Source organism: Papio anubis, chromosome 1 (genome assembly GCF_008728515.1).
Source record: "Papio anubis isolate 15944 chromosome 1, Panubis1.0, whole genome shotgun sequence".
Lineage (NCBI taxonomy): Eukaryota > Metazoa > Chordata > Mammalia > Primates > Cercopithecidae > Papio > Papio anubis.
The window spans coordinates 37,400,828-37,424,966 of NC_044976.1; the positions used below are offsets into that span (position 1 = coordinate 37,400,828).

The window sequence follows — 24,139 nt, forward strand, 5'->3', positions numbered from 1 at the left end:
CCTGACCTCACACAACATGTAAAACTTAAAGTGGATCGTAGACCTATATATGAGCTAAAATTATAAAACTATTAGAAGAAAACTTAGGAGTAAATCTTTGTGACCTTGGATTAGGTAGTGTTTTCTTGTAGCTAACACTGAAAGTATACACAGAAAAGAAAAAAATAGAGAAATTATACTTGATCAAAATATAAAACCTTTGTGCTTCAAAGGACACTACCTAGAAAATGAAGACATCTCACAGAATGGGAGAAAATATTTGCAAATCATATATCTAATAAGAGACTTATATCCAAAATATATAAAGAATTCTTTGAACTCAATAGTGAAAAGAAAACCCAATTAAAAAATGGGCAAAGGATTTATATAGCCATTTCTTCAAAGAAGATATACAAATGGCTAATAAGCACATGAAAAGATGCTTAGATGCTTAACATCATTAGTTATTAGGGAAATGCTAATCAAGATCACAATGAGATACCACTTCATACCCACTAGAATGGCTTTAATGAAAAAGAGAGTGAGGATGTGGAGAAATTGGAACCCTCCAACATTGCTGGTGGGAATATAAAATGGCGCACCTGCTTTAGAAAACAGTTTGATGGTTCTTCAAAAAGGTAAACATAGAGTTGCCACATGAGCCAGCAATTCCAAAGTGTATATCCAAAAGAACTGAAAACATATATTCATAGAAAACTTGTACATAAATGTTCATAGCAGCATTATTCATAATAGCCCCAAAGCAGAAACAGTTGAAACATCTATCAACTGATGAATGGAAAAACACACTGTGGCATATCCATATAACAGAATATTATTTGTCAGTGAAAAGGAATGAAGTACTGATCGATGCTAACATGGATCAACCTTGAGAACATTAGACTAAGTGAAAGAAGCCAGACACAAAAGGCTTGTATTCCATTTATACAGAATAGGCAAAACCATAGAGACCATAAGTAGATTAGTGGTTGCTAGGGGTCAAGGAGGGGAGAATGGGAAGTGACTGCTAATTGGTATAGGGTTTCTTTTGGGGGTGATGAAATGTTCTAGTTAGATAATGTTGATGGTTGAACAACTCTGTGAATATACTGATATTTAAACAGCCATTGAATTGTATACCTAAAAAGAGTGAATTTATGTTAACCAAATCTCAGTGAAGCTGTTATTAAAAATATTAGGCTGATTTGTAGGTATGAATAGTATTTTGTCTGTTTGTATTGGGCCCCTTATTGCTGCCACTGAGAATCTTGAAGTTGTCTTGAATACTTTGCTTCAGAACTGTCACTGTTTTGAGCAGGCAAGTTACTGTTGCCCCAAATCTTCAAGGTGAGAAACAGGTTTGCAATCATTTTTTGCAGGAGAATACATGATGGCACTTTATATCAGGAACTGAACTTTTAAGGTGAGCACTCTGAGGTTGAAGCATTTCCAAGTTTTAAGTGTGACTGTGCCCTGCCTTCGTTCTTACTTCATCCTTTCAACTGTGTGTCCCACTGGAGTAGCCAGTTTCCCAGCCCCATTCCCAGCTCCACCAAGATCCTCACTTCTTTCATCATTTTCACCTTTTTCCCTAGGCTATGTTTGATCTTGCTCTGAGACCTTCTTTCTTGGGAGGTATAGACAGAGTAGCTGCAGAAACCTCTGGGTGGCACCCTGCCGCCACAGGATTTCCAAAGAATGACATGTCTGGAAGAGGCTCAGGCTTGTGTTGGCAGGAAGAAGTGACTCATTTTTCATCAAAGGAATTTCAAAGAACATATAATGACAGGATGATGTCACAGGAGCAGGTGGAGACAGGAACCTTGATTGAGTTGCTGGAAGATGTTAAATGGTGTAGCTGCCTGAGCAGTCAGAATGATTGACCAGCATAAATCATAGGAAACATCACCTGTTTTTTAGTTCCTGTTTCATGAGCCCTGGTGTGGGCAGCGTTGTTCATGTGCCCTCAGAGCATATGGTTGAGCCTATGCATGTCCTGGGTATACTGTGTGTGTTATCTGGGTGAGATGGCTCACAACATCCTGTGCTAGTCATGGACTTCTTTCACATGCAGGGCAGTGTGTGTGGGTTCCTGCACTTTGTGCCTCAGTTCTATAGCTAGCAGGGTCTGTGTCTTGGAAATGAACCTTACATGGTCATGGTGGCTGGGGTGAAGGCATGACATGTCCCCTGACATATTTAGAGAGGGGAACTTGCCTTGACATCAGAAGGTCAGATCTCAGAGTTTTTTACCTTATTGCCAAAAGTACCCTAGTTCCATCTAGTATTTTGGCAAGAGCCGGATCTTTGCTCAAAGCCCAGTTAAGTCTTGTGGTGGTGTTTTTCTTCTTTGAGTAGAGGGTCCTCCAATGGTGTTGTGTGGTTGAAGCTGATAAGGCGGGGTGGGGTGGGGTGGGGTGGTGGGATGGAGAGTTACAGTCAGGGTGAGTCTTACTATCTTTTCATATTGCAAAGCACTAAAGTTGGTTAGGTTATTCAGGCTCCTATTTATATTAAGATTGTGAAAGAGTGCTCCTGGTCATCATTATGCACCTACCAGAGTCTGTGTGATTATGAGGTTGGAGGCTAAATTAGCCATTTACACAAAGATAAAAGAGAGGCTAGCATTGATAATATTCTGCCTCAGGTTTCAGGCCTCTCAAGGAAGGTTTTAGGAGAGATGGCTTAGCAGTATCAGTTGCTGCCTTTGTGCTTATAACTCGTTCATCTGAAGATGGTATGGAAAAAGAGACTTTTAGTCTGCATAGGACACCACCAAAAAAGCAGAAGATACTACCTCTCTTTAAGATATATCAGGGCTAGGGCCGGGCGCGGTGGCACATGCCTGTAATCCCAGCACTTTGGGAGGCCGAAGCGGGCGGATCACGAGGTCAGGAGATTGAGACCATCCTGGCTAACACTGTGAAACCCCCTGTCTATTAAAAATACAAAAACATTAGCTGGGCGTGGTGGTGGGTGCCTGTAGTCCCAGCTACTCAGGAGGCTGAGGCAGGAGAATGGTGTGAACCTGGGAGGTGGAGCTTGCAGTGAGCCGACATGGCACCACTGCACTCCAGCCTGGGCGACAGAGCGAGACTCTGTCTCAAAAAAAGAAGAAAGAAAGATATATCAGAAGAGCTGGGCATGGTAGCTCACACCTGTAGTTCTAGCTACTTGGGAGGCTAAGGCAGGAGGATTGCTTGAGCCCAGGAGTTCGAGGTTATAGAATAGTGCCATGATTGTGTCTGTGTAGCCACTGTACTCCAACCTGGGTAACAGAGAGGCCCAGTTTCTTTAAAAAAAAAAAAAAAAAAAAAAAGTAAACCCAAGATATGTTAGAAGCAAGAAGCAAAAGTTAGAAAACAACAGCTATAATTTGAAAGGGAGGAAGGAAAGGTTTCTTTCTTTCTTGACGCAGTCTTTAATTGTTACGTTCTTCTGGCTGATCATGAGTTTTGTTTTTAGACAATATTACTAGGTACACTGTAGGATGTAAACAGATCCTTGGAGTAGGATAAGAAGGAAATGAGTCAGATAACTTATTTCTTTTTTTTTTTTTTTTTTTTTTTTGAGACGGAGTGTGGCTCTGTCGCCCGGGCTGGAGTGCAGTGGCCGGATCTCAGCTCACTGCAAGCTCCGCCTCCCGGGTTTACGCCATTCTCCTGCCTCAGCCTCCCGAGTAGCTGGGACTACAGGCGCCCGCCACCTCGCCCGGCTAGTTTTTTTTTTGTATTTTTTAGTAGAGACGGGGTTTCACCGTGCTAGCCAGGATGGTCTCGATCTCCTGACCTCGTGATCCGCCCGTCTCGGCCTCCCAGAGAAGGGTGCTGGACTTCCCTGGGGGTTAGTTAGCAATATTCCTCCTGCCTGCCAGCAGCCATCTCCCTGTGTCTCTTCATGAAATAACAAACCATTAGAAGAGATTTTTAACCTGAGGTGCTGAAGAACCCAGGGAGGAAAGTTCCCTAGGGTGTATTTGATTTGGGAGCCCCCTGAGGGTAATCTGTGGTGATGCGGTTTCAGAAGGTAACACCTGACTCATTATCAGATGAGTCTGAACCCAAGAAGCAGCGTTGACCTTAACATCTTCTCACATCTGCCACATAATATATACAGGTCCTCTCTCCCTTTGGTTATGAGCTAAAGGCCTTTAATCATGAGGTAGAGCAGTGGATAAGGGAGAAATATCTGAAACCCAATTAACGAGAATGTTAAGGGAATCCATGTGGGGGATGGGATTCTGAACCTCTCTCTCTCTCTTTCTCTCTTTCTCTCTCTCTCTCTCTCTCTCTCTCTGTGTGTGTGTGTGTGTTTGTGTGTGTGTGTGTGTTTTGGTGGGGGGCAAAATGACTTTCTTTTTCTTTTTTTAATTTCAGACGGAGTCTCACTCTGTCACCAGGCTGGGGTGCAGTGGCGTGCTCGGCTCACTGCAACCACCAACTCCCAGGTTCAAGTGATTCTCCTGCCTCAGCCTCCCGAGTAGCTGGGATTACAGGCATGTGCCACCACGCCCAGCCTGGAAGTGACTTTTTTGGGGGCTCACCTATAGGATAAAATCCAAACTCACCTTGTCATTTAAGATCTTTCATAATCCAGTCCAACTTTCTATAACATTAAATCAAAATTATACATGTTCTTATTTTAAAAGGTTCAAATATTACCATGAGGCATATGACAAAAATAATCTGTATTTTCCACTATATTCTTTCTTTTCTTTTTTTTTTAAGAGACAGAGTCTCACTCTGTCACCCAGGCTGGAATGCAGTGGTGTGATCATGGCTCACTGCACCCTTGAACTCCTGGGCGCAAGGGTCTTCCCACCTCAGCTTCCTGAGTAGCTGAGACTATAGGCGTGCACCACTGTGCCTGGCTAATTTTTTTACTTCTTGTAGAAATGGGGTCTCGTTTTGTTCTCCAGGCTAGTCTCGAACTCCTGGCCTCAAATGATGCTCCTACCTTGGACTCTCAGAGTTCTGGGGTTGCCGGCGTGGGCCCCCACACCTGGCCCACATTTCTGTTTCTTTTTTTTCTGCACACAAAAACAGCCAGAATATATTTCCTTTTCTTTTACTAGTGATTCTTGTTGTTTTTGGTTTTTTGTTTTGTTTTGTTTTGTTTTGAACATTATCTGTTGATATTCTACACAAAATTAGGGTTTAGTGTTTTTATTCTTACCCCCTTAACATACACACTTTCTCTTCCCCTTTCTTCCCAAAGTCACGCATTATTGCCGTTATATTCAGTGTTCAGATTAATGTGATTATATAGATATTGCTTAAAGGTGAGCTAAGTAATATACTATGATTACATTTCCTTTCTGGACTAACTTTTAATTTTTCCTGGAATTAATAATTGCCATATTTTGTCACATGTTTACTGATCTATGTACATACCTTCAGACTCTCTCATGGGGACTCTAAGACTTCTCTCTCAGTATGTTGAAACATATCAAATAATCTTTTAGTTCAATAGTTTATTTGGAGACATCCCCCAGGAGCTTTCTCTTACTCACTCTGGATGGGTTGCTCTTAAAGTAAAGCTGTCTTGCCTTTAGTAAAGCTGTCATCCTGGCACTTCCCTTCACTATCATATGGGGAAATTCCCTCACCTGTCTTCCCTGTTGGATCTCATGTTTCCCAGAGCTGATGTTGTCATATTTCATGATGTACTCCATTTTTTCATTGTGGTATATCCTAGCTTCCTGAGGAAAGATACAAGGGAGGTAAACGTTTTTGAGACTTTGCTTATCTGAAAATGTCTTATTCTACTTTTCATTTGATTAAGAGTTTGAGTATAGAGTTCTAGGTTGCAAATCACTTTCTAGCAGATTTTTTTAAAAAAATTATTTAAATTATTTTTTGTAGAAATGAGGTCTCGCTATGTTGCCCAAGCTGGCCTCAGACTCCTGGGTTCAAGCAATTGTCTGGCTAATATTTCCTTTTAAGGCTCTCTAAGGATATTAATTAGAGGCTCTTTCTTTCTTTCCTTTTCTCTTTTCCTTTTTCTTTCTTTTCTTTCTCTCTCTTTCTTTCTTTCTCTCTCTTTCTTTCTTTCTTTCTCTCTCTCTCTCTCTCTTTCTTTCTTTCTCTCTCTTTCTTTCTCTCTTTCTTTCTTTCTTTCGTGCTTTCCTCTGCATCCAACATTGTCTCTGTTTCTTCTGAGCTCCTTCTATTTATTTTGGTCTCTGTCTTTCATGTTAGAAGCTCTCTTAAAATGTCTGATGTTTCTTTGTGATCTTCACGTTTAAGAGTTGGGCCCTAGCCAGACACAGTGGCTCACACCTATAATCCCAGCACTTTGGAAGGCCAAGGTCGGTGGATTGCTTGAGCCCAGGAGTTTGAGACTAGCCTGGGCAACTCCATCTCTACAAAATATTACAAAAATGAGCCGGGTGTGGTGGCACATGGAGGCTGAGGTGGGCGGATCGCTTGAGCCCCAGAGGTTGAAGCTGTAGTAAGCTGAGACTGTGCCACTACACTCCAGCTTGGGCAACAGAGTGAGACCCTGTCTCCAAAAAGAAAAAAAAAACAGCTGGGCCCTAAAATGGTGATTGGTGGGACTTGTTAACTGGTATATTCCTAATGAATAACCAGGTAGAGGAGGTTGGTTTCCCCAGGAAAGAACTGGCCAGCCTCCCATCTGGAGGCCAATTCTGGCAGCTAGAGCTCTGGGCCAGGTGGAGCAATGGGCCAGTGTGGAAGGGCCTCATCGTTCATTGTCAAAGTTGATTGATTGATTGATTGATTCAGACGGAGTCTTACCCTGTCACTCAAGCTGGAGTGCAACCTCCGCCTCCCAGGTTCACTGCAATCTCTGCCTCCCAGGTTCAAGCGATTCTCCCACCACAGCCTCCCGAGTAGCTGGGATTACAGGCGTGTGCCACCACGCCCGGCTAATTTTGTATTTTTAGTAGAGGTGGGTTTCACCATGTTGGCCAGGCTGGTCTTGAACTCCTGGCCTCAAGTGATCCACCCTCCTCAGCCTCCGAAAGTACTAGGATTACAGGTCCATGCCACCACGCCCAGTTAATTTTGTATTTTTAGTAGAGGTGGGGTTTCACCATGTTGGCCAGGCTGGTCTCAAAGTCTTGAGCTCAGGCGATCCACCCACTTTGGCTTCCCAAAGTGTTAGGATTACAGGCGTGAGCCACTGTGCCCGGCCCATTGTCAGATTTCATTTAATATCCCTGTTTTCACTGAGGCACCTGGCTCCTGACCTCACACGGGCCTGAAGACTTCCAACCAATCTTGTTTTTAGCCTTACTCTGCAGCATGCCTCCTCCTACCAAGGCTTCAGAGGTTCCAGGTGCTTCCAATTTTTGAGCCTTTCTGAGGTTCTGCAGCACAATTTACCTTGTTTCTTATTGTTGCCCATTTCCTGCAGGCACTTAGCAGAGAAAGAGAAAGCTGACATTTAAGTTTTCCACCATTTGTTTATCCACACTCCAGTGTATCAAATTTTGTTGCTATTTCTTATTCTTATTTTCTGTGGGTTTGTGCCATTTTAATTCTCTTACTGTCACTTTTCTGAGGTTTCTGAAAGGGAGCTAAATGTGCTTATTAAATTTGTGATGGATACCCTAAAGTTGGCAGAAGTTAATCTTCCCAATTTACTTACCTCTCTCTGAGCCTCCCCAAATCCCAACCCAAATACACAAACCCTGTGATTCATTCTAGTGTCACTTGTACTTTCTTTTTTTCATTCTCTTCCTCATGCTATCTCTCCTCCTGGAGTGTTTACTCTTCCTATTTCAGACTGTTGAAATCCTACACATCCTTCTAGTCCCAGGTTATATTTCTTATCTATGGAAGCCTTTTTTTTGACTTCCCCAACAGGAAATGACCGTTTCATTGACTGAATTTCTGAAGTTCCATTCACTGAGTTCTTATAGTCTTGCCCTCCTCATGACACAGCCTGCACTGCTTTATGTTAAGATTATCTGTATACATATTTCTTCAGTTAGATTGTAAGCTTTTAAAGGATAGTTGCTTAAGACTGGCTTTGTAATTTTTTTGTTATTGATAACAATCAACATAGTACCTAGGCAACTAAATATTTCACAGAACCACAGAATTTTAGAGCTGGAAAAGAATTTAGAGATCTAGAATGCCAACTCATTTTATGAATGAGTAAACAGATCCAGTGTAATGATCCTGAAGTCATTTAATAAGCCAAGAACAGAACTGGACCTATAATCGTCTCTAGTTCTGTAATGTCTAAATGCATGATAAAATCTGATTGTGCTTATTCAGATGTTCTGGTTTATCAAAAGTTAACCAGAGAGCACTTTTTGTTTCATTCTTGTTGAAAATTTTTGTAAATATCTTTTTGATTTTAGTAATTAGGTATGCCATAGGTAATTTCTTTTCTCTCTCCTTCCCTGCCTCTCTTCTTTCTCTCTTTCTTGTTCCCTCCCCTCCCCTCTCTTCCTTTCTCTTTTCCTTTTCTTTCTTTCTCCTTTTCTTTGTGTTTTATTTATTTTTTTTTTATTTTCATTTATTTATTTTTGGACATAGTCTTGCTTTGTCACCCAGGTTGAAGTGTAGTGGCGTGAGTAGCTGGGACTACAGGTGTGCATCCCCACACCCAGCTAACTTTTTGTATTTTTTCATAACAACAGGGTTTTGCCATTTTGCCCAGGGTGGTCTCGAACTCCTGGGCTCAAGAAATCTGCCCTCTCAGCCTCCCAAAGTACTGGGATTACAGGCGTGAGCCACTGCCTTGTGCTATTTCTCTTTTTCTCTTTCTTTCTTTCTCTCCCTCTTTTTGATAAAAATCAGGATCTGGAATATTCTGGATTTTGTCAAAAACTAAGCTGGAGGCGGTACGGTGGCCTGTAATTCCAGCACTTTGGGAGGCTGATGCGGGTGGATCACTTGAGGCCAGGAGTTCGAGACTGGCTTGGCCAACATGGCAGAACCCCATCTCTACTAAAAATACAAAAATTAGCCGAGCGTGGTGGTATGCCTGTAATCCCAGCTACTTGGGAGGCTGAGGCATGAGAATCGCTTGAACCTGGGAGGTGAAGTTTGCAGTGAGCTGAGATTGCACCACTGCACTCCAGCCTGGGTGACAGAGTGAGAGTCTGTCTCAAAAAAAAAAAAACAAAAACAAAAAACAAAGAAAACCAAAAAACCAAAACAACAACAACAAAAACTGAGCTGGATAATAGTTTTCTTCCCAGGCATATATGAGCATCAGAGACCCAAGGATTACAGGTAGGGAAAAAATTTAGGCAACTGTATTGAAGGTGCTCTGATTTTAAGAAAATTTTAAAAAGTCACAGGATATGATGTATTTGGGGTGATTCTTTTTTTTTTTTTGAGACGGAGTCTCGCTCTGTAGCCCAGGCTGGAGTGCAGTGGCCGGATCTCAGCTCACTGCAAGCTCCGCCTCCCGGGTTTACACCATTCTCCTGCCTCAGCCTTCCCGAGTAGCTGGGACTACAAGCGCCCGCCACCGCGCCCGGCTAGTTTTTTTTTTTTGTATTTTTTAGTAGAGACGGGGTTTCACCATGTTAGCCAGGATGGTCTCGATCTCCTGACCTCGTGATCCGCCCGTCTCGGCCTCCCAAAGTGCTGGGATTACAGGCTTGAGCCCCCGCGCCCGGCCTGGGGTGATTCTTTTTTTTTTTTTTTTTTTGACAGTTTATCAGGGATTATTATTGCTTAAGATAGCTTTGAAGTAAATTGTCTGTGTCAGAGACCTTCCTCCACTTCTCTCACTTATCTAGCTCTTGGCAGCTATTTCCAGAATGTTTGCACTAACTCCATAGATTCATGTCTGAAGGATTAGATACTCTAGGAACATCTACTGGGAGAAAGTTTAACTACAACTGTTGTCCATTTTTCGTTTAATGTGCCAGTCACTAATCAAAAAACCAGATGCTGTCATTTTCCTCATCCACTACTTGGGACACCTAAGGGTGGATGGACAGATACTTAAGAGGCTGCCTCCTTCATCTGAGATTGGGCTTTTCATCAGGGCTGTGCTGCACAGTGTGATGCTGTGTGATAGCAGATGGCTCTGCTTCATGCCCATTACTTTTTGTTTTATCCAAAGTAGAAGCTGTGGTCCCCGGATTTTAGAGAGTAAGGGCTTATCATACTCATTGGCTTTTCTGCCTTTGCCCGTTTCTGTATTGCCACCTGGCTGCCATTAGAGGGAATTCATTACAACTCTGAGTCCCTGCAGGGAGCTGAGAGGAACTATCCTTGTGTTCGGGATGGGACATGTGTTCTTAAAACTGGGCCAGGCATGGTGGCTCCCAGCAATTTGGGAGGCCGAAGCAGGTGGATCACTTGAGGCCAGGAGTTCGAGACCAGCCTGGCCAACATGGTGAAACTCCGTTTATATTAAAAATACAAAAATTAGCTGGGTGTGGTGGTGTATGCCTGTAATTCCAGCTACTCGGGAGGCTGAGGCACAATAATTGCTTGAACCTGGGAAGTGGAGGCTGCAGTGAGCCGATATCTCACCACTGCACTCCAGCCTGGGCGACAGAGCAAAACTCTGTCTCAAAAACAGAAAAAACCAAAAAACTTAAAACGGTTACCCAGATTTCCTTTTATGACTTGTTCAGTCAGAGGCAGCTGGGAGGATGCACGCTGGGGAAGCATTACTCACCAGGCACACATAGTGGCCCTGACTGCTGGCAAGTAGTCTGGGCTGTGTTAAGAGTGAGTCACCTCGGGGAATGGAAAAATTGCAAGGTACTGAGGGTAGGAGTTGTGTGCCAGTGACTGCTCCTTCTCTGTCTGCTATTTTCTCTATAAGGACTCATCACAAAACCATAAATACTGGCGATCCTGTTGAGGCAGTTGAAGCCAACCAACTTTATGGTGATAATGTTTCCCATGAAAGGAATGAGCTGACTGGACATAGCATTGTTGCCTTCTATGTTACAGGTGTATATAGATTTTGATACAAGCTTGTACTTGTATAATGAAAGTTCCATATGTGAGAATTTCATTAGAATAAAAGCAACACAGGTTTTCTTTGTTGTTTAAACTCAGTCTTCTGTGTCTATCTATCTTTGTCCAGTAGGGGTCACTGAGGGTTAGGCTGTCAATAAGAGAAACTCACTAATCTAATGATAGATGAGCCAGATTCCTTGTCTATTGTGACATCTTTGTACATTCAGTACTATCTTTTTTTTTTTTTTTAAATATATATTAGAGCAGAAACAAAAGGCGTGAACTTGTATTAAGAACTTTATCGGCGAAGCACCGTGGCTCATGTCTGTAACCCCTGCACTTTGGGAGGCTGAGGTGGATGGATATCATCTGAGGTCAGGAGTTGGAGACCAGCCTGGCCAACATGGTGAAACCCTGTCTCTACCAAAAATGCAAAAAAATTAGACAGGCATGGTGGTGCACACCTGTAATCCCAGCTACTTGGGAGGCTGAGGCAGGAGATTCGCTTGAACCCAGGAGGCAGAGGTTGCAGTGAACCAAGATTACGCCATTGCACTCTAATCTGGGCAACAAGAGTGAAATTCTGTCTCAAAAAAAATATATATATATTTATTTTTTTTCTGGACAAAAATAACAATCCTGAGCAAGATTCTGGAATAGTGCCCATAGACATGGCTTCTTTTCTTCGTATCATTTTTTTCTCTATTTCTTTAAGATGTTGGCTACCAGAGTTTCCTGGAAAAAGCTTACTAGATAGATAATATTTTAGTGGGGAAAAGGGTCAAAATTCCAGAGACAGGGATTACTTAAAATGGTAATATGGCTGTTGAGTTGACTAGATATTCTTGTCCTTTCCCTTTTTGAAGCAATGCTGTTGAAGCCTAATTTGATTTAGTCATTGAGCTGGTTGGTGTCTTAGAGCTGTTCAATACCACGCATGTTACTTTCACTTACCTTCTTGCGTTCACCACTGAAGATGACTTGATGCCCTGCTAGGAGGCAGATTCTCTTGTATAGTAATCATAATAAAAAGAGTTGGCATTAATGAGTCGATGTTTAATGCTTTCTAAATAGTTAATGCTTACTGTGTGCCAAATATATTATGCATTTTCTCACTTAATCCTCACCATAACACTGTGAAGAGGTAATTTTATTATCCCCATTTGACACGAAATAACTATGGATTAAAGGGATTAAGTAATTCATTTAGAGATATACAACTAGAGATTGTGAAATCAGAATTTGAATATAGGTTTGGCTCACAAATTATATTTACAGCCCTGGTCAGAGAGAGAGAGAGAGAGAGAGAGAGAGAGAGAGAGAGAGAGGCACTTGGGTTTAAGAGTGAGTTTTCTGTTTTCTTTTTTTTTTTGAGACAGAGTTTCATTTTTGTTGCCCAGGCTGGGGTGCAATGGCGTGATCTCAGCTCACTGCAACCTCCGCCTTCTGGGTTCAGGTGATTCTCTTGCCTCAGCCTCTCAAGTAGCTGGGATTACAGGCATGCCCGGGGAATTTTGTATTTTTAATAGAGATGGGGTTTCACCATATTGGTCAGGCTGCTCTCAGACTCCTGACCTCAGGTGATCCACTCACCTCATCCTCCCAAAGTGCTGGGATTACAGGCGTGAGCCACCGCACCTGGACAAGAGTGAGTTTTCTAAGTGCTGTACTGGAACATCTCTCACTTTATTTTCTGCCCCTCCTCCTTAGTGTTACTTTCCCTTTTCTTTCTTAAGGGTAAGACCTTCAATTGCTGAGCTTGATAAGAAGGCCATCTAGAGTTTAGATGCTGGGCAGAATCCGTATCTGGAGGGATTTCCAGAAGTGGAATTTCTTTTCTTTTCCTTTTTTTTTTTTTGAGACAGAGTCTTGTTCTGTTTCCCAGGCTGGAGTGCAGTGGTGCGATCTTGGCTCACTACAGCCTCCACCTCCCGGACTTAAGAGATTCTTCTAACTCAGCCTCCCAGGTAGCTGGGACTATAGGCACATGCCACCATGCCCGGCTAATCGTTGTATTTTTTAGTAGAGATTGGTGGCCAGGCTGATCTTGAACTCCTGACCTTAGGTGATCCACCCACCTCAGCCTCTTAATGTGCTGGGATTACAGGCGTGAGCCACCACACCCAGCCAAAAGTGGAATTCCTTTCTCCCTGCCCTGCCCTCCCCTCCCCTCTCTATTGTCTTTCTCTGCTGTCTAGGCTAGAGTGCAGTGGTGTGATCATAGCTCACTGTGGCCTGAAATTCCTGGGCTGGAGTAATTCTCCTGCGTCAGCCTCCCAAGTAGCTAGAACTACAGGTGTGTAACCACTGTGCCTGACTCAGTGTTACTATGTTTTGGAGAGATGAGGTCTTGCTATGTTGCCCAGAGTGGTCTTGAACTCCTGTCCTCAGGCAGTCCTCCTGCCTCAGCTTCTCAAAGCACTGGGATTACAGGGGTGAGCCACTGCTCCCAGCCAAGTAGTGTAATTTCTGAATTAATAAACTAGCTTCCTTCCAGCTCCAAGAAAAAGCAAAACTTGTGTTCTTGGAGGCATTTTTTTCTTTTAAATTCCCAGGTAGATTTGGAAGTTCACTGTTAAATGTGGTTCGACACCCTTGTTAGTGTATGTTACCTACTGGGTCTCTCTTGAAGAGCATTTTGAGTTATTTCTGCCGTAAGATGAATGGTTTTCCAGGCACTTGTTCTCGGTTGTATGTTTTTATGGTCAAAAAAGATGCATTACCAGAAGAAATGTTTATATTTTGGGAGTATTCATAATTTATTGGGCCCAGTTTTGCCCTTTCTGGTATGCCCCCCACTTCTTGCTCTTAAGCAGTTCTCAGATCTTCTTGTTCATTTATTAGTTTATTTGCTCATTCCACAAACAGTTATTTAGTGACTAAGATTTTATAAAGGAGAGCAGACATTTATCTAACTTCAAAAACAGTCTAGTGAGGGATTAACAGTATGTGCTCAGCTGTATTAAAAAGCACAAAGTGCTAAACTTGAGAGAAACAGAAAAAGTATAATAAAAGCTCAAGGGAGGGAGAAGTTTACTTCTCACTGGGATGGAGGGAGGGACTGGAGATAATTCTCTGGAAGTACTGGATTTAAGCTGGTCTATAGAAACAGGATTTTAATATCCGGAGATGGTAAGGAAAAATGTGCCAGGATAATGAGGGAAATATTGTGAAGCCAGAGAGTTTTGGATTTAATTTGCTGATAGGGAGAAATGTAAAGTTTTACATGTGAAAGTTTTACAAGTGAAGTTATAAATAAACATTTATTAAGCATTTAAAATGTGCCAGTAATTATGGTGAATGAGGACGGGGTTGATAAATTGGAGACTGAGATTAGGCAGATTAGGTAATTTAGGTGAGGTAAGTTATCAGTTGCCAAGGTTTTGTACAGTCTGAGCAGTATTCATAGTCTTTGTGGTCAGATGTAGTTTGTTTGCTGCTCCTCCAAATAATGACAATTATAACCAGTAATTATTAAGCACATATTGAGCACCTGAAACACATTAACTCATTCATCCTTACAACTCTGAGACAGGTGCTATCATTATCATCATTTTACATATGAGGAAATTGACATGCCATGAAGTTAAGTAACTTGCCCAAAGATGCTAAATATGATGTATACATAGTAGTCTGGATTTAAACCAGGCAGACTAGGCTTATAATTCCCATGCTACTATAATACTCATGGCATCTAGGTTTACAAAGCAGTAAATGTGGAGATTTTCCTTACTTTGTTGTGTTCAGTGACACTTGTGTATGTAGAATGTTCTTTGTAGACATTTTGGGCCTTTGCAAGTTGTCTCAATACCACATTGCCAAACCTTAGAGGCAGAGTCATGGATGTCTCCTAATTAAGGTATCTGAAGCCCACATCCTCTGCCTGTCTTCAGTTAGGTGCCTAGTGTACTCATGGGAGGGGACAGATGACAAGAGTTTCAGGGCCAGGCTTTGATGTCTGCATCGTGCCATTTCCAGAAACCCAAGGTTTTCAGACCTATCAGTTATGTGCTGTTCCCTCTACCAAATTTATAATCTTAGGTATATTTGTTGTATTTTTAAAAAGCCTTCTCTCTTTGTAAGCATTATTTTTCTAGATTTTGTTTTTTTATTTATGGTGTAACTTAAATTTTTAGTCTGAATCTGCTAAAGTTATGATGCTTGTGGATATCAATTATTTTGAGACCAAGTAAATCTCAATGACATTTGAATAAAACATCTAGCATACCTTTGCACAGGCTGTTTTTGCTTGCAAACATTAAAGTAATTCTGGGGTGTTGCCTTGTGTTGAGATTTCCTGTGGGTAACAGGGGAGACCATCCCAAATTCCTGTGGGTAATCCCAAAGAGAGGCAGATCTAAAATCTTAATGAAGTTCTTAGTCTGTCTTCTACAAGGCTTCTTTCATGGTTTGGGGCCCTGCCCGTTGGCTGTTTCTAAGGGATATCCTGGGGGGTGCTAAATGTGACTTTAAAAGGACTGTTCTTTGTATAATAAATGATCTCTTAAAAAGAAAACTAGTCACTCCCTCCTGCCAGCCTCTAACCACTTCCTATAAATGACAGCACACAGATCTATCTTAGTTTCACTACATGAAAAATTACTTTATTTTCATGAAAGCAGTTCCCCTCTGCTTCTGTCCTCCTTCCATCATACATATTATACACACACACACACACACACACAGACACACAAGCTGCAAATAGGCAAACTTTTTACCTGTCATATCAAGGTATAACATGCCATGTTTTGATGATCTTATGAGAATAAATTACTTTGGTTATCTTTCATTGTCTTCTCTAATAATAAAGGTAGGTTCAGAACGTATCTTGGTATTTGAGTGCTTTGGATTTTTTCCCCCAAATTTCCTAGGTGTTTTTGAATGGCACAGACATGGTATATGATTTTCTAATTACTGGTGCCAGAAGCTCTTATAACAGCTTTATAATGGCTTCAGGTAGCAAATAGGGCAGAGAAATGGCTTTCACTTTGGGAAATGAAAATATGGTGAAGGTATTTGTAAGACTGAAAAGATGGTTGTGGTGGCTTATGCTTGTAATCCCAGCACTTTGGGAGGCAGAGGCGGGAGGGTCGCTCTTAAGGCCAGGAGTTTGAGACTAGCCTGGTCTACATAGTGAGACCCCATCTTCAAAAAAAATTAAAAAATTATGGCCAGCATGGTGGTGCATGTTTATAGTCCCAGCTCCTCGGGAGGCTAAACCAGGAGGATCACTTGAGCCTAGGAGTTCAAGGCTGTAGTGAGCTATGATCACACCACTGCATTCTGGCCTGGGCGACAGCGCGAGACCCTGTTTCGAAAACCATGGTTGAGAAATGGTGGACAGACGCCAAGTGAAGTGGCTTACGTCTATAATCCCTTCACTTTGGTAGGCCGAGGCAGGCAGATCACTTGAGCCCAGGAGTTCGAGACCAGCCTGGGAAACATGGCAAAACCCCATCTCTGCAAAAAACACAAAAATTAGCTAGACGTGGTGGCACGTGCCTGTAGTCCCAGCTACTCGGGAGGCAGAGGTGGGAGGATCACTTGAGCCCGGTAGTTTGAGGCTGCAGCAAGCTATGATTGTGCCACTGCATTCCAGCTTGGACTACAGAGTAAGACCCTGTCTCAAGAAATGGTGATAGAAATAGCACTAGCAGGCTGGGTGCGGTGGCTCATGCCTGTAATCCCAGCACTTTGGGAGGCTGAGGCGGGTGGATCACTTGAAGTCAGGAGTTGGAGACCAGCCTGACCAACATGGCGAAACTCTGACTCTACTAAAAATACAAAAATTAGCTGGGTGTGGCATGGTGGCACACACCTGTAGTCACAGCTATTGGGGAGGCTGAGGCAGGAGAATTGCTTGAACCAGGGAGGTAGAGGTTGCAAAGATCGGAGCATCACTGTCGCCAGCCTAGACGACAGAGCGAGACTCTGTCTTAAGACAAAAATAAAAATAAAAAGGAAGAGACAGCACTAGCAATTAATATATTCTGTTGTTGAGATTCTTTTCTTAAAGCCAGGTAGAACTATTGTATAAATAAGTCTTGTAAAGAGGAAGTATAAACACCTCAAGTTGCTTAACCTAAAGTTAGTGTACTTATTTTGACAGATTTTTTTTTTTTTGAGATGGAGTCTCGCCCTGTCGCCCAGGCTGGAGTGCAGTGGCATTATCTCGGCTCACTGCAAGCTCCGCCTCCTGGGTTCACGCCATTCTCCTGTCTCAGCCTCCCGAGTAGCTGGAGTATAGGTGCTCGCCACCATGCCTGGCTGATGTTTTGTATTTTTAGTGGAGACGGGGTTTCACCGTGTTAGCCAGGATGGTCTCGATCTCCTGACCTTGTGATCCACCCGCCTTGGCCTCCCAAAGTGCTGGGATTACAGGCGTGAGCCACCGCGCCTGGCCTATTTTGACAGAATTTTTTAGGAAAGGGATAAAATATATTGATTTGGAATCAGGCATATAAAAGTTCAGACATGGGCCAGGCACAGTGGCTCACGCCTGTAATCCCAACACTTTGGGAGGCCAAGGCAGGAGGATTGCTTGATTCCATGAGTTTGAGACCAACCTGGGCTGTAACATAGTAAGATTCTGTCTCTACAGAAAAAAAAGAAAGAGAGAGAGAGAAAGAGAGAAAGAGCTCAGATGTCAGCTCATCCTCTTTCTTGGATGACCTTGGCAAAATAACTTGAATTTCTGGAGCCTCATGTGCTTTATTTATAAAATGGAGTAATAATAAATAGTTCCCAGGGATATTGCAGGGATCAAATGAAATAACAGATGTAAAGATGCTTTATAGTAGATGCTTAATAAATTTTAGTTTCCTTTCCTAGCAAGTCCACCTTCTTTGACCATCACAGCCCAGGAGCTTCTTCACTTCTCCACAGCAAGGGATGTGTTATAGTCATCTTGGTGTCCATAGTATCTGGCACAATGATCTGCATCTTTTAATGGAATGAATGAAGTGCTCTGTTTCAGAAGAGATGGAGGTCCAGCTTAGTCTCCACTGGACTACGTCATCAATTTTTCCTTTCTAGTTCTTATTCCCTTCAGCAAACACTATTACATTTCACATGTCAAGAAGAATTCTCTATTGACCCTACATTACTCTCTCTGCTCCCCTTTACAGCTAAGTTCCTTGAAAGAGTTATTTTTCCCTGTCCCTGATTCTTCTCCTCCCATTCATTAGTTCTTGAATTGCTCCAGTCAGGCTTTTTCTCTACCATGCCATCAAAACTGCTCTTGTTAGAGTCACCAGTGACCACCTCCACATTGCTAAATTCAATGGTCAATTCTCAATCCTCAACTTGACATATTAATAGCTCTTACATGGTTAATTTTTACTTTTTAGAACACTTTCACCTCTCTTCTGGGACAGTTTACTCTTTTGGTTCTCCCTCTAATACACTGAATCCTCTTTTTTAGCCCCTTTTTGTTGTTCTTCCTCTTCCCTAGCTAATGTTGAAAGGTTTCCAGGACTTAGTCCTTGAACTTGATCTTTTCTCTATGTTTACTCCCTGAATGATGCCATCTAGTCTCCTGGCTCTAAAATTCCAGCCTGGGCCAGGCACGGTGGCTCACACCTGTAATCCCAGCACTTTGGGAGGCCGAGGCGGGTGGATCGCCTGAGATCAGGGGTTCGAGACCAGCCTGCCCAACATGGCAAAACCGTGTCTCTACTAAAAATACAAAAATTAGCCGGGCATGATGGTGGGCACCTGTAATCCCAGCTACTTGGGAGGCTGAGGCAGGAGAATCACTTGAACCCGGTAGGTTGCAGTGAGCCAAGATAGTGCCACTGTACTGTAGTCTGGGTGACAGAGCTAGATTCCATCCCAGAGGGGGGAAAAAAATCCAGGCTGGGTCTCTCCCTGAACTCTAGATTCATATATTCAATTGTCTATTCAAAGTTCCACTTGAGGGGTGGGCATGGTGGCTCAAGCCTGTAATCCCAGCACTTTAGGAGACCAAGGAAGGAGGATCACATGAGGCCAGGAGTTTGAGACCAGCCTGGGCAACATGGCGAAACCCGGGTGTTTAGGCATTTCAAACCTAATATATTCAAAAGGACATTTCTACCCTGTTCCCCAAAAAACAAACAACCACAGCCACCAATGAACCACAAACCCTCTGCATCTCTGGTACCAATCTTCCCCATCTCAGGAAATAGCAGTCTGTCCTTTCAACCTTTCAATTTCTCAGGCCAACACTTTGGAGTTATTTTTTATTCTTTCCCTGCTCATTCCACAACCAATGTATAAGCAAATCCAGATGATTCCTTCTTTGTAATTATTACAGAATTTGAACACATTTTACCAACTCTGTTGCTACACTCTGGCTCCACCCATCATTTTGTAGCCACCAATTTTCACTTGAATTATTATACTGGCATTATAGCTGGTTTCCTTGTACTCACTCTTATCTCACAGTAGTATGATCTCAACATAGGAACAAGAGCGATCCTTTTGTTGTTGTTGTTGTTGTTGTTGTTGTTGTTTGAGATGGAATCTTGCTCTGTCTCCCAGGCTGGAGTGGCGCGATCTTGGCTCACTCCAACCTCCACCTCACGGATTCAAGTGATTCTCCTGCCTCAGCCTCCTGAGTAGCTGAGACTACAGGCGCGTGCCACCATGCTTATTTTTTGTATTTTTAGTAGAGACGTGGTTTCACTGGGTTAGTCAGAATGGTCTCAATCTCTTGACCTCACGATCCACCCGCCTCGGCCTCCCAAAGTGCTGGGATTACAGGCGTGATTCACCGTGCCCGGCTGAGCAATCCTTTTAAAACCTAAGTTAAATCATGTTACTATCTCACACAAAGCTCTCCAATGGCTTCCGGTTTCACCTAGAATAAAAGCCAAAGGTTTTACAATGATCTGTGCAACCATAGGTGATCTGAACTCGTCTCTGGCCTCCTCTCCTGATACTCTTTCCTTTCATCTTTCAGGTCCAGCCATTCTAGGTTCTTTGGTGTTCCCTAAACATAACAAACACACTTCTGCCTCAGGGACTTTGCACTTGTTCTTCTTTGGCTTATCCATTCTCCAGATAGCCATGTGACTTGTTTGCTCATATTTATCTGCTCAGATGTGACCTTATTAGAAGAGCCTTCTCTGACCATCATATATATATATAAGCGTAAACTTGACCGGGCGCAGTGGCTCATGCGTGTAATCCCAGCACTTTGGGAGGCCAAGGCAGTTGGATCACGAGGTCAGGAGTTCGAGACCAGCCTGCCCAATACGGTGAAACCCCGTCTCTACTGAAAATACAAAAATTAGCTAGGTGTGGTGGCACGTGCCTGTAGTCACAGCTGCTCGGGAGACTGAGGCAGGAGAATCACTGGAACCCAGGAGGTGGAGGTTGCAGTGAGCCGAGATCACACCACTGCACTCCAGCCTGGGCAACAGAGCAAGACTCTGTCTCAAAAAAAAAAAAAAAAAAGTAAACTTTCCCCTATTGACATTGACTCTCCATCTCCTCTTCGTCTCCTTTAGTATTCTCCATAGCATTTATGTGACAAGCTATGTATTTACCTGTTTATATTTCTTTTCTATCTTCTCCTACTAGTATGTAAGTTCTGTGAGAGCAAGGTCTTTGCTTTGTTTACTACTATTGTTTCTGGTACCTGGAACATGACCTGGCACATAGTATGAAGTAAATATTTGATGAGTGAAATGTGGGTTAGCACAAAATTGTAGATGATCTTATTGCCAGATTTAAAAGTTCCCATTGTATTAGTGCTCCCATCAAGGGCCTTTTATTATTTTTCTGGGTAGTAGATTATTCACATCTAAAACTCTTTCCTTGTGCCTCAACAAGCTTAACAAAAAGCAAAAGGAAAATAAATAAATAAAGATTTCACATAGAAAAAAAATAAAACCCTTCGCTATTATAGGAAAAAAATAAACTTGACATATATAAAGCAGTTTTCATTTTTTAAAGCTTGTGAGACTACAGTATCTTTATATCGTAGTGTAATAGGTACTCTATAAATAAATAAACAGGGTCTCACTTTGTCTCAAATTAAAAGGCTGGAGTGCAGTGGCATGATCATGGCTTGCTGCACCCTTGATTCCTGGGCTCAAGCCATCTTCCCACCTCAGCCTCCCCAGTAGCTGGGACTATACACACATGCCACCACATCTGGCTAAATTTTAAAAATTTTTTGTAGAAATGGGGTCCCACTGTGTTACCCATTCTGCTCCTGAACTCCTGGGCTCAAGTGATCTTCCTGCCTCAGCCTCCTGAAATGCAGGGATTACAAGCATGAGCCACTGCATCTGGCCTGATTTAGTCAGTTTGGACAAATGTATACAGTCATGGAACCACCCCCACAATCAACATAAGGAACATTTCCATCATCCCCTATAGTTCTTTTGTGATCCTTTTAGTCAATTTCCTTCCCTCACTCTCAGCCTCTTCCATTTCTAGTTGTATAGTTTTGCTTTTCTAGAAAGTTATATAAATGGAATCACATGGCATGTAGCCTTTTGTGTTTGGCTTTTTTCATGTAGCATAATAGTTTTGAGAATCATCTGTGTTGTTGTATGTATCAGTAGTTTTGTTCTATTTTATTGCAGAATATGTAGTCCGTTATATGGATGTACAATTTGTTTATACGTTTACCAGTTGATGGACATTTAGGTTGTTTCTAGTTTTTTATATTATGAATAATGCTGCTGTAAACATTCATATACAGGTCTTTGTGCGGACATACGTTTCTGTTTCTCTTGGATAGATACCTAGGAGTGAAATTGCTGGGTCCTCTGGTCTAAGGCAGGGCACAGTGGCACACGCCTGTAATCCCAGCACCTTTGGAGGCTGAGGCGAGATGATTGCTTGAGGTCAGGAGTTCGAGACCAGGCTGGCCAACATGGTGAAACCTCATCTCTACTAAAAATACAAAAATTAGCTGAGTGTGGTGGCATGCGCCTGTAATCCCAGCTACTCAGGAGGCTGAGGCAGGAGAATTGCTTCAACCTGGGAGGCAGAGGTTGCAGTGAACCGAGATCGTGCCTTCCAAAGTGCTGGGATTACAGCCGTGAACCACCACACCCAGCCAGATGGATTTTTTTAACCCTTGAAAAGTACTGCCTAAATGAGCAGTTTGCTCTCCTTGCTGATCTTCATCACATCTAGGTGTCAGGTCTGCTTCATGGGAGCTTGCCCTGTGTGTATCCTCCCCGGACTGATGTTCAGGCCCCTTGCTTCTCCTCCCGGGTTGTGGGTGTATGGAGGGGTTGTCGTCTGACAACTCCAGGGTACTTGTAGTGCTCATACATCCTCTTGTACTTTGCTTCCTCCCCGCAAGAGGTTCCCTATGCTTCTGTGACTGTTTTCTTCTGGCTACATCCTGAAGTCTGGCCTTCCAGGCGGGTTGGGAATGGAAAGTTAAGTGTGACTCCTCTGACACCCTCCCTTCTTGTAGAAGGGTCTGAGGTTTGTTTATTTAAGCTGAGCAGAGGATGCCAAAGATAGAGGTTTGAGTCAGCTTGACACTGACTTAGGCGCTCCTTTTCACTCTCCTTGTTCCTTCTTCCCTTTCCCCTCCCCCGCTGGCCAGTTGTTTCCTGGGCTTTGTCTGAGCTACACTGTACAGTTTTAGTCCCAGTCTACTAGTGCCTGCTGAAAAACAGTCAGAGGCGAGATGGAGGAGAAGCTGCCAGGAAGTTTCTGACAACACTAAGCTCCGGCCTCTGCCTCTGTGCTGATAGTACAGGACAGCAGTAACCTCAGGAGAAAGGCATCCAGAAGCCTGCGCTGAGCTTGTGGCTAACTCAAGGGAGGAGAAAGGACGGGCCTGGAAATGCCCTTCTTAGATTCATCTTATTTACCACCAACCATCTTTATTTTGACTCACGTTCTTGGAGTTGCTGGTGTTCTATACTGGAAGAGGCATACCAGAGGTAGAGCAGGTAACTAACTGGTATCCAGTTATTCTTTAAATCTACTGTGGGACTTTTGAGGGTGGGGTGAATGACAGAGGTCTTCCCAGTTGCTTTCCTTAAAGGGCCAGTACGTCTTTCAGCTGGGGTGCTGTCAGACTTAAGTGTGTGTGTGTGAGTATAATGAAGAAGCTGGTCTGCCCTGGGACCACTTTGGGATAGAGGGGGGTGCTCTTTACAGTGAGTCTGTCTGGAGAGTGCTGGTTAGATGAGGTGATGACTGGGCCCGAAACTGAAGGGAAGTGGCTACTATGCTGACTTAGTCTTTCGTCGGAGAACTGAGCTCTTTCTTTACTTTCTCAATCTCAGAGTGGTTTATTGGACCCTTGTTTTTAACTGAAAACATACAGTAACTCTGTACCCTCCTCCAGGTATGTATTTGGGTTGGAGAAGTTTCTGTTAACTTGGTGTGTTTTGGGGTGAGAAAAGGCAGAGGAGGAAGGGCCAGTCAGCGGAAGGGGTCAGTCCTTGCCAAGGGGCATCCTGGAACACTGTGTGTCTGTGTTCTCTTTGATATCATTGATACTATTCCTACACAGTTTGGCTGTGTGTATGCGAATTATCTTGTTCAATGCAAGGAAGTTAATAATCCCTGTCTTCCCTAGGGAATCAGGCTTTGCTAATTAAAAATTGGTTTTTTGGCTTTTTTTTGTAATGGCACCAGAGCCCTCATTCTTCCCATATTGCTATTAGTTATATTCTGTTGACTTCTAAACACTCAGAGCAGGGATGAGCCCTGAGTTTGGCTAATTCTGAGTCTCCATAGTTGAGGATTCATATGGTCTAACTTTTACTGGAGTATACCCTTGGGTCCCATTGCCTTCAGTACTCTCATTGTGATGGGCTCACTACCTTCAAAGTAAGGTATGTAGACACTTTTGATAGTGTATCTTACAAGTCAAGGTGGAGATTTGATGGCTTATTATTTAGCTTTCTATTAAAAGTTCACAAACGCCTGACAGAATTAGAATTAGATTCAGTCATTCCCCAGTGTCCTTTCCAGTAAGTCCCAGAAAAGCTTTTGACTAAATATTCAGATCTTAGTGTGCGTCTACATCAGCAAAAACAAAGACAGACATTTTAGAAGTATGTTTGATTGTGTGGTGGTGTTTTTAAAAAAGCCACCTCAAAGTGGCTTTCCTGTATTTGAACTTAGAAAGAAAGAGATAGGCAGGCTTAAGTTGTTTGGTCCTATTTACTATTTCACATGTAATGAGAAAATAAATATAATATCATTTAGGTGGAGGCTGCTGCTTTTCTTTCCTTGTGCATTATGGTAATGTCATTTCTAAACATTAA

General features: G+C 42.8%; 1 protein-coding gene across 14 annotated transcripts in view; it reads left to right on the plus strand.

Annotated features, from left to right (window-relative positions):
- The window catches only part of MACF1 (microtubule actin crosslinking factor 1), a 409,997-nt gene that overhangs the window by 103,446 nt on the left and 282,412 nt on the right, over window positions 1-24,139 (plus strand). The window contains exon 1 of one of the 14 annotated variants that reach the window (XM_031667211.1): window positions 21,967-22,810. The exons of 11 other annotated variants lie outside the window; for them this stretch is intronic. In XM_031667211.1, the coding sequence (XP_031523071.1) occupies window positions 22,702-22,810 (109 nt within the window). In that variant the 5' untranslated portion in view covers window positions 21,967-22,701. Of the gene's footprint in view, window positions 1-21,966; window positions 22,811-24,139 lie in introns of those variants that run through there. 2 more of the 14 variants (XM_031667220.1, XM_031667268.1) reach the window with 2 other exon arrangements.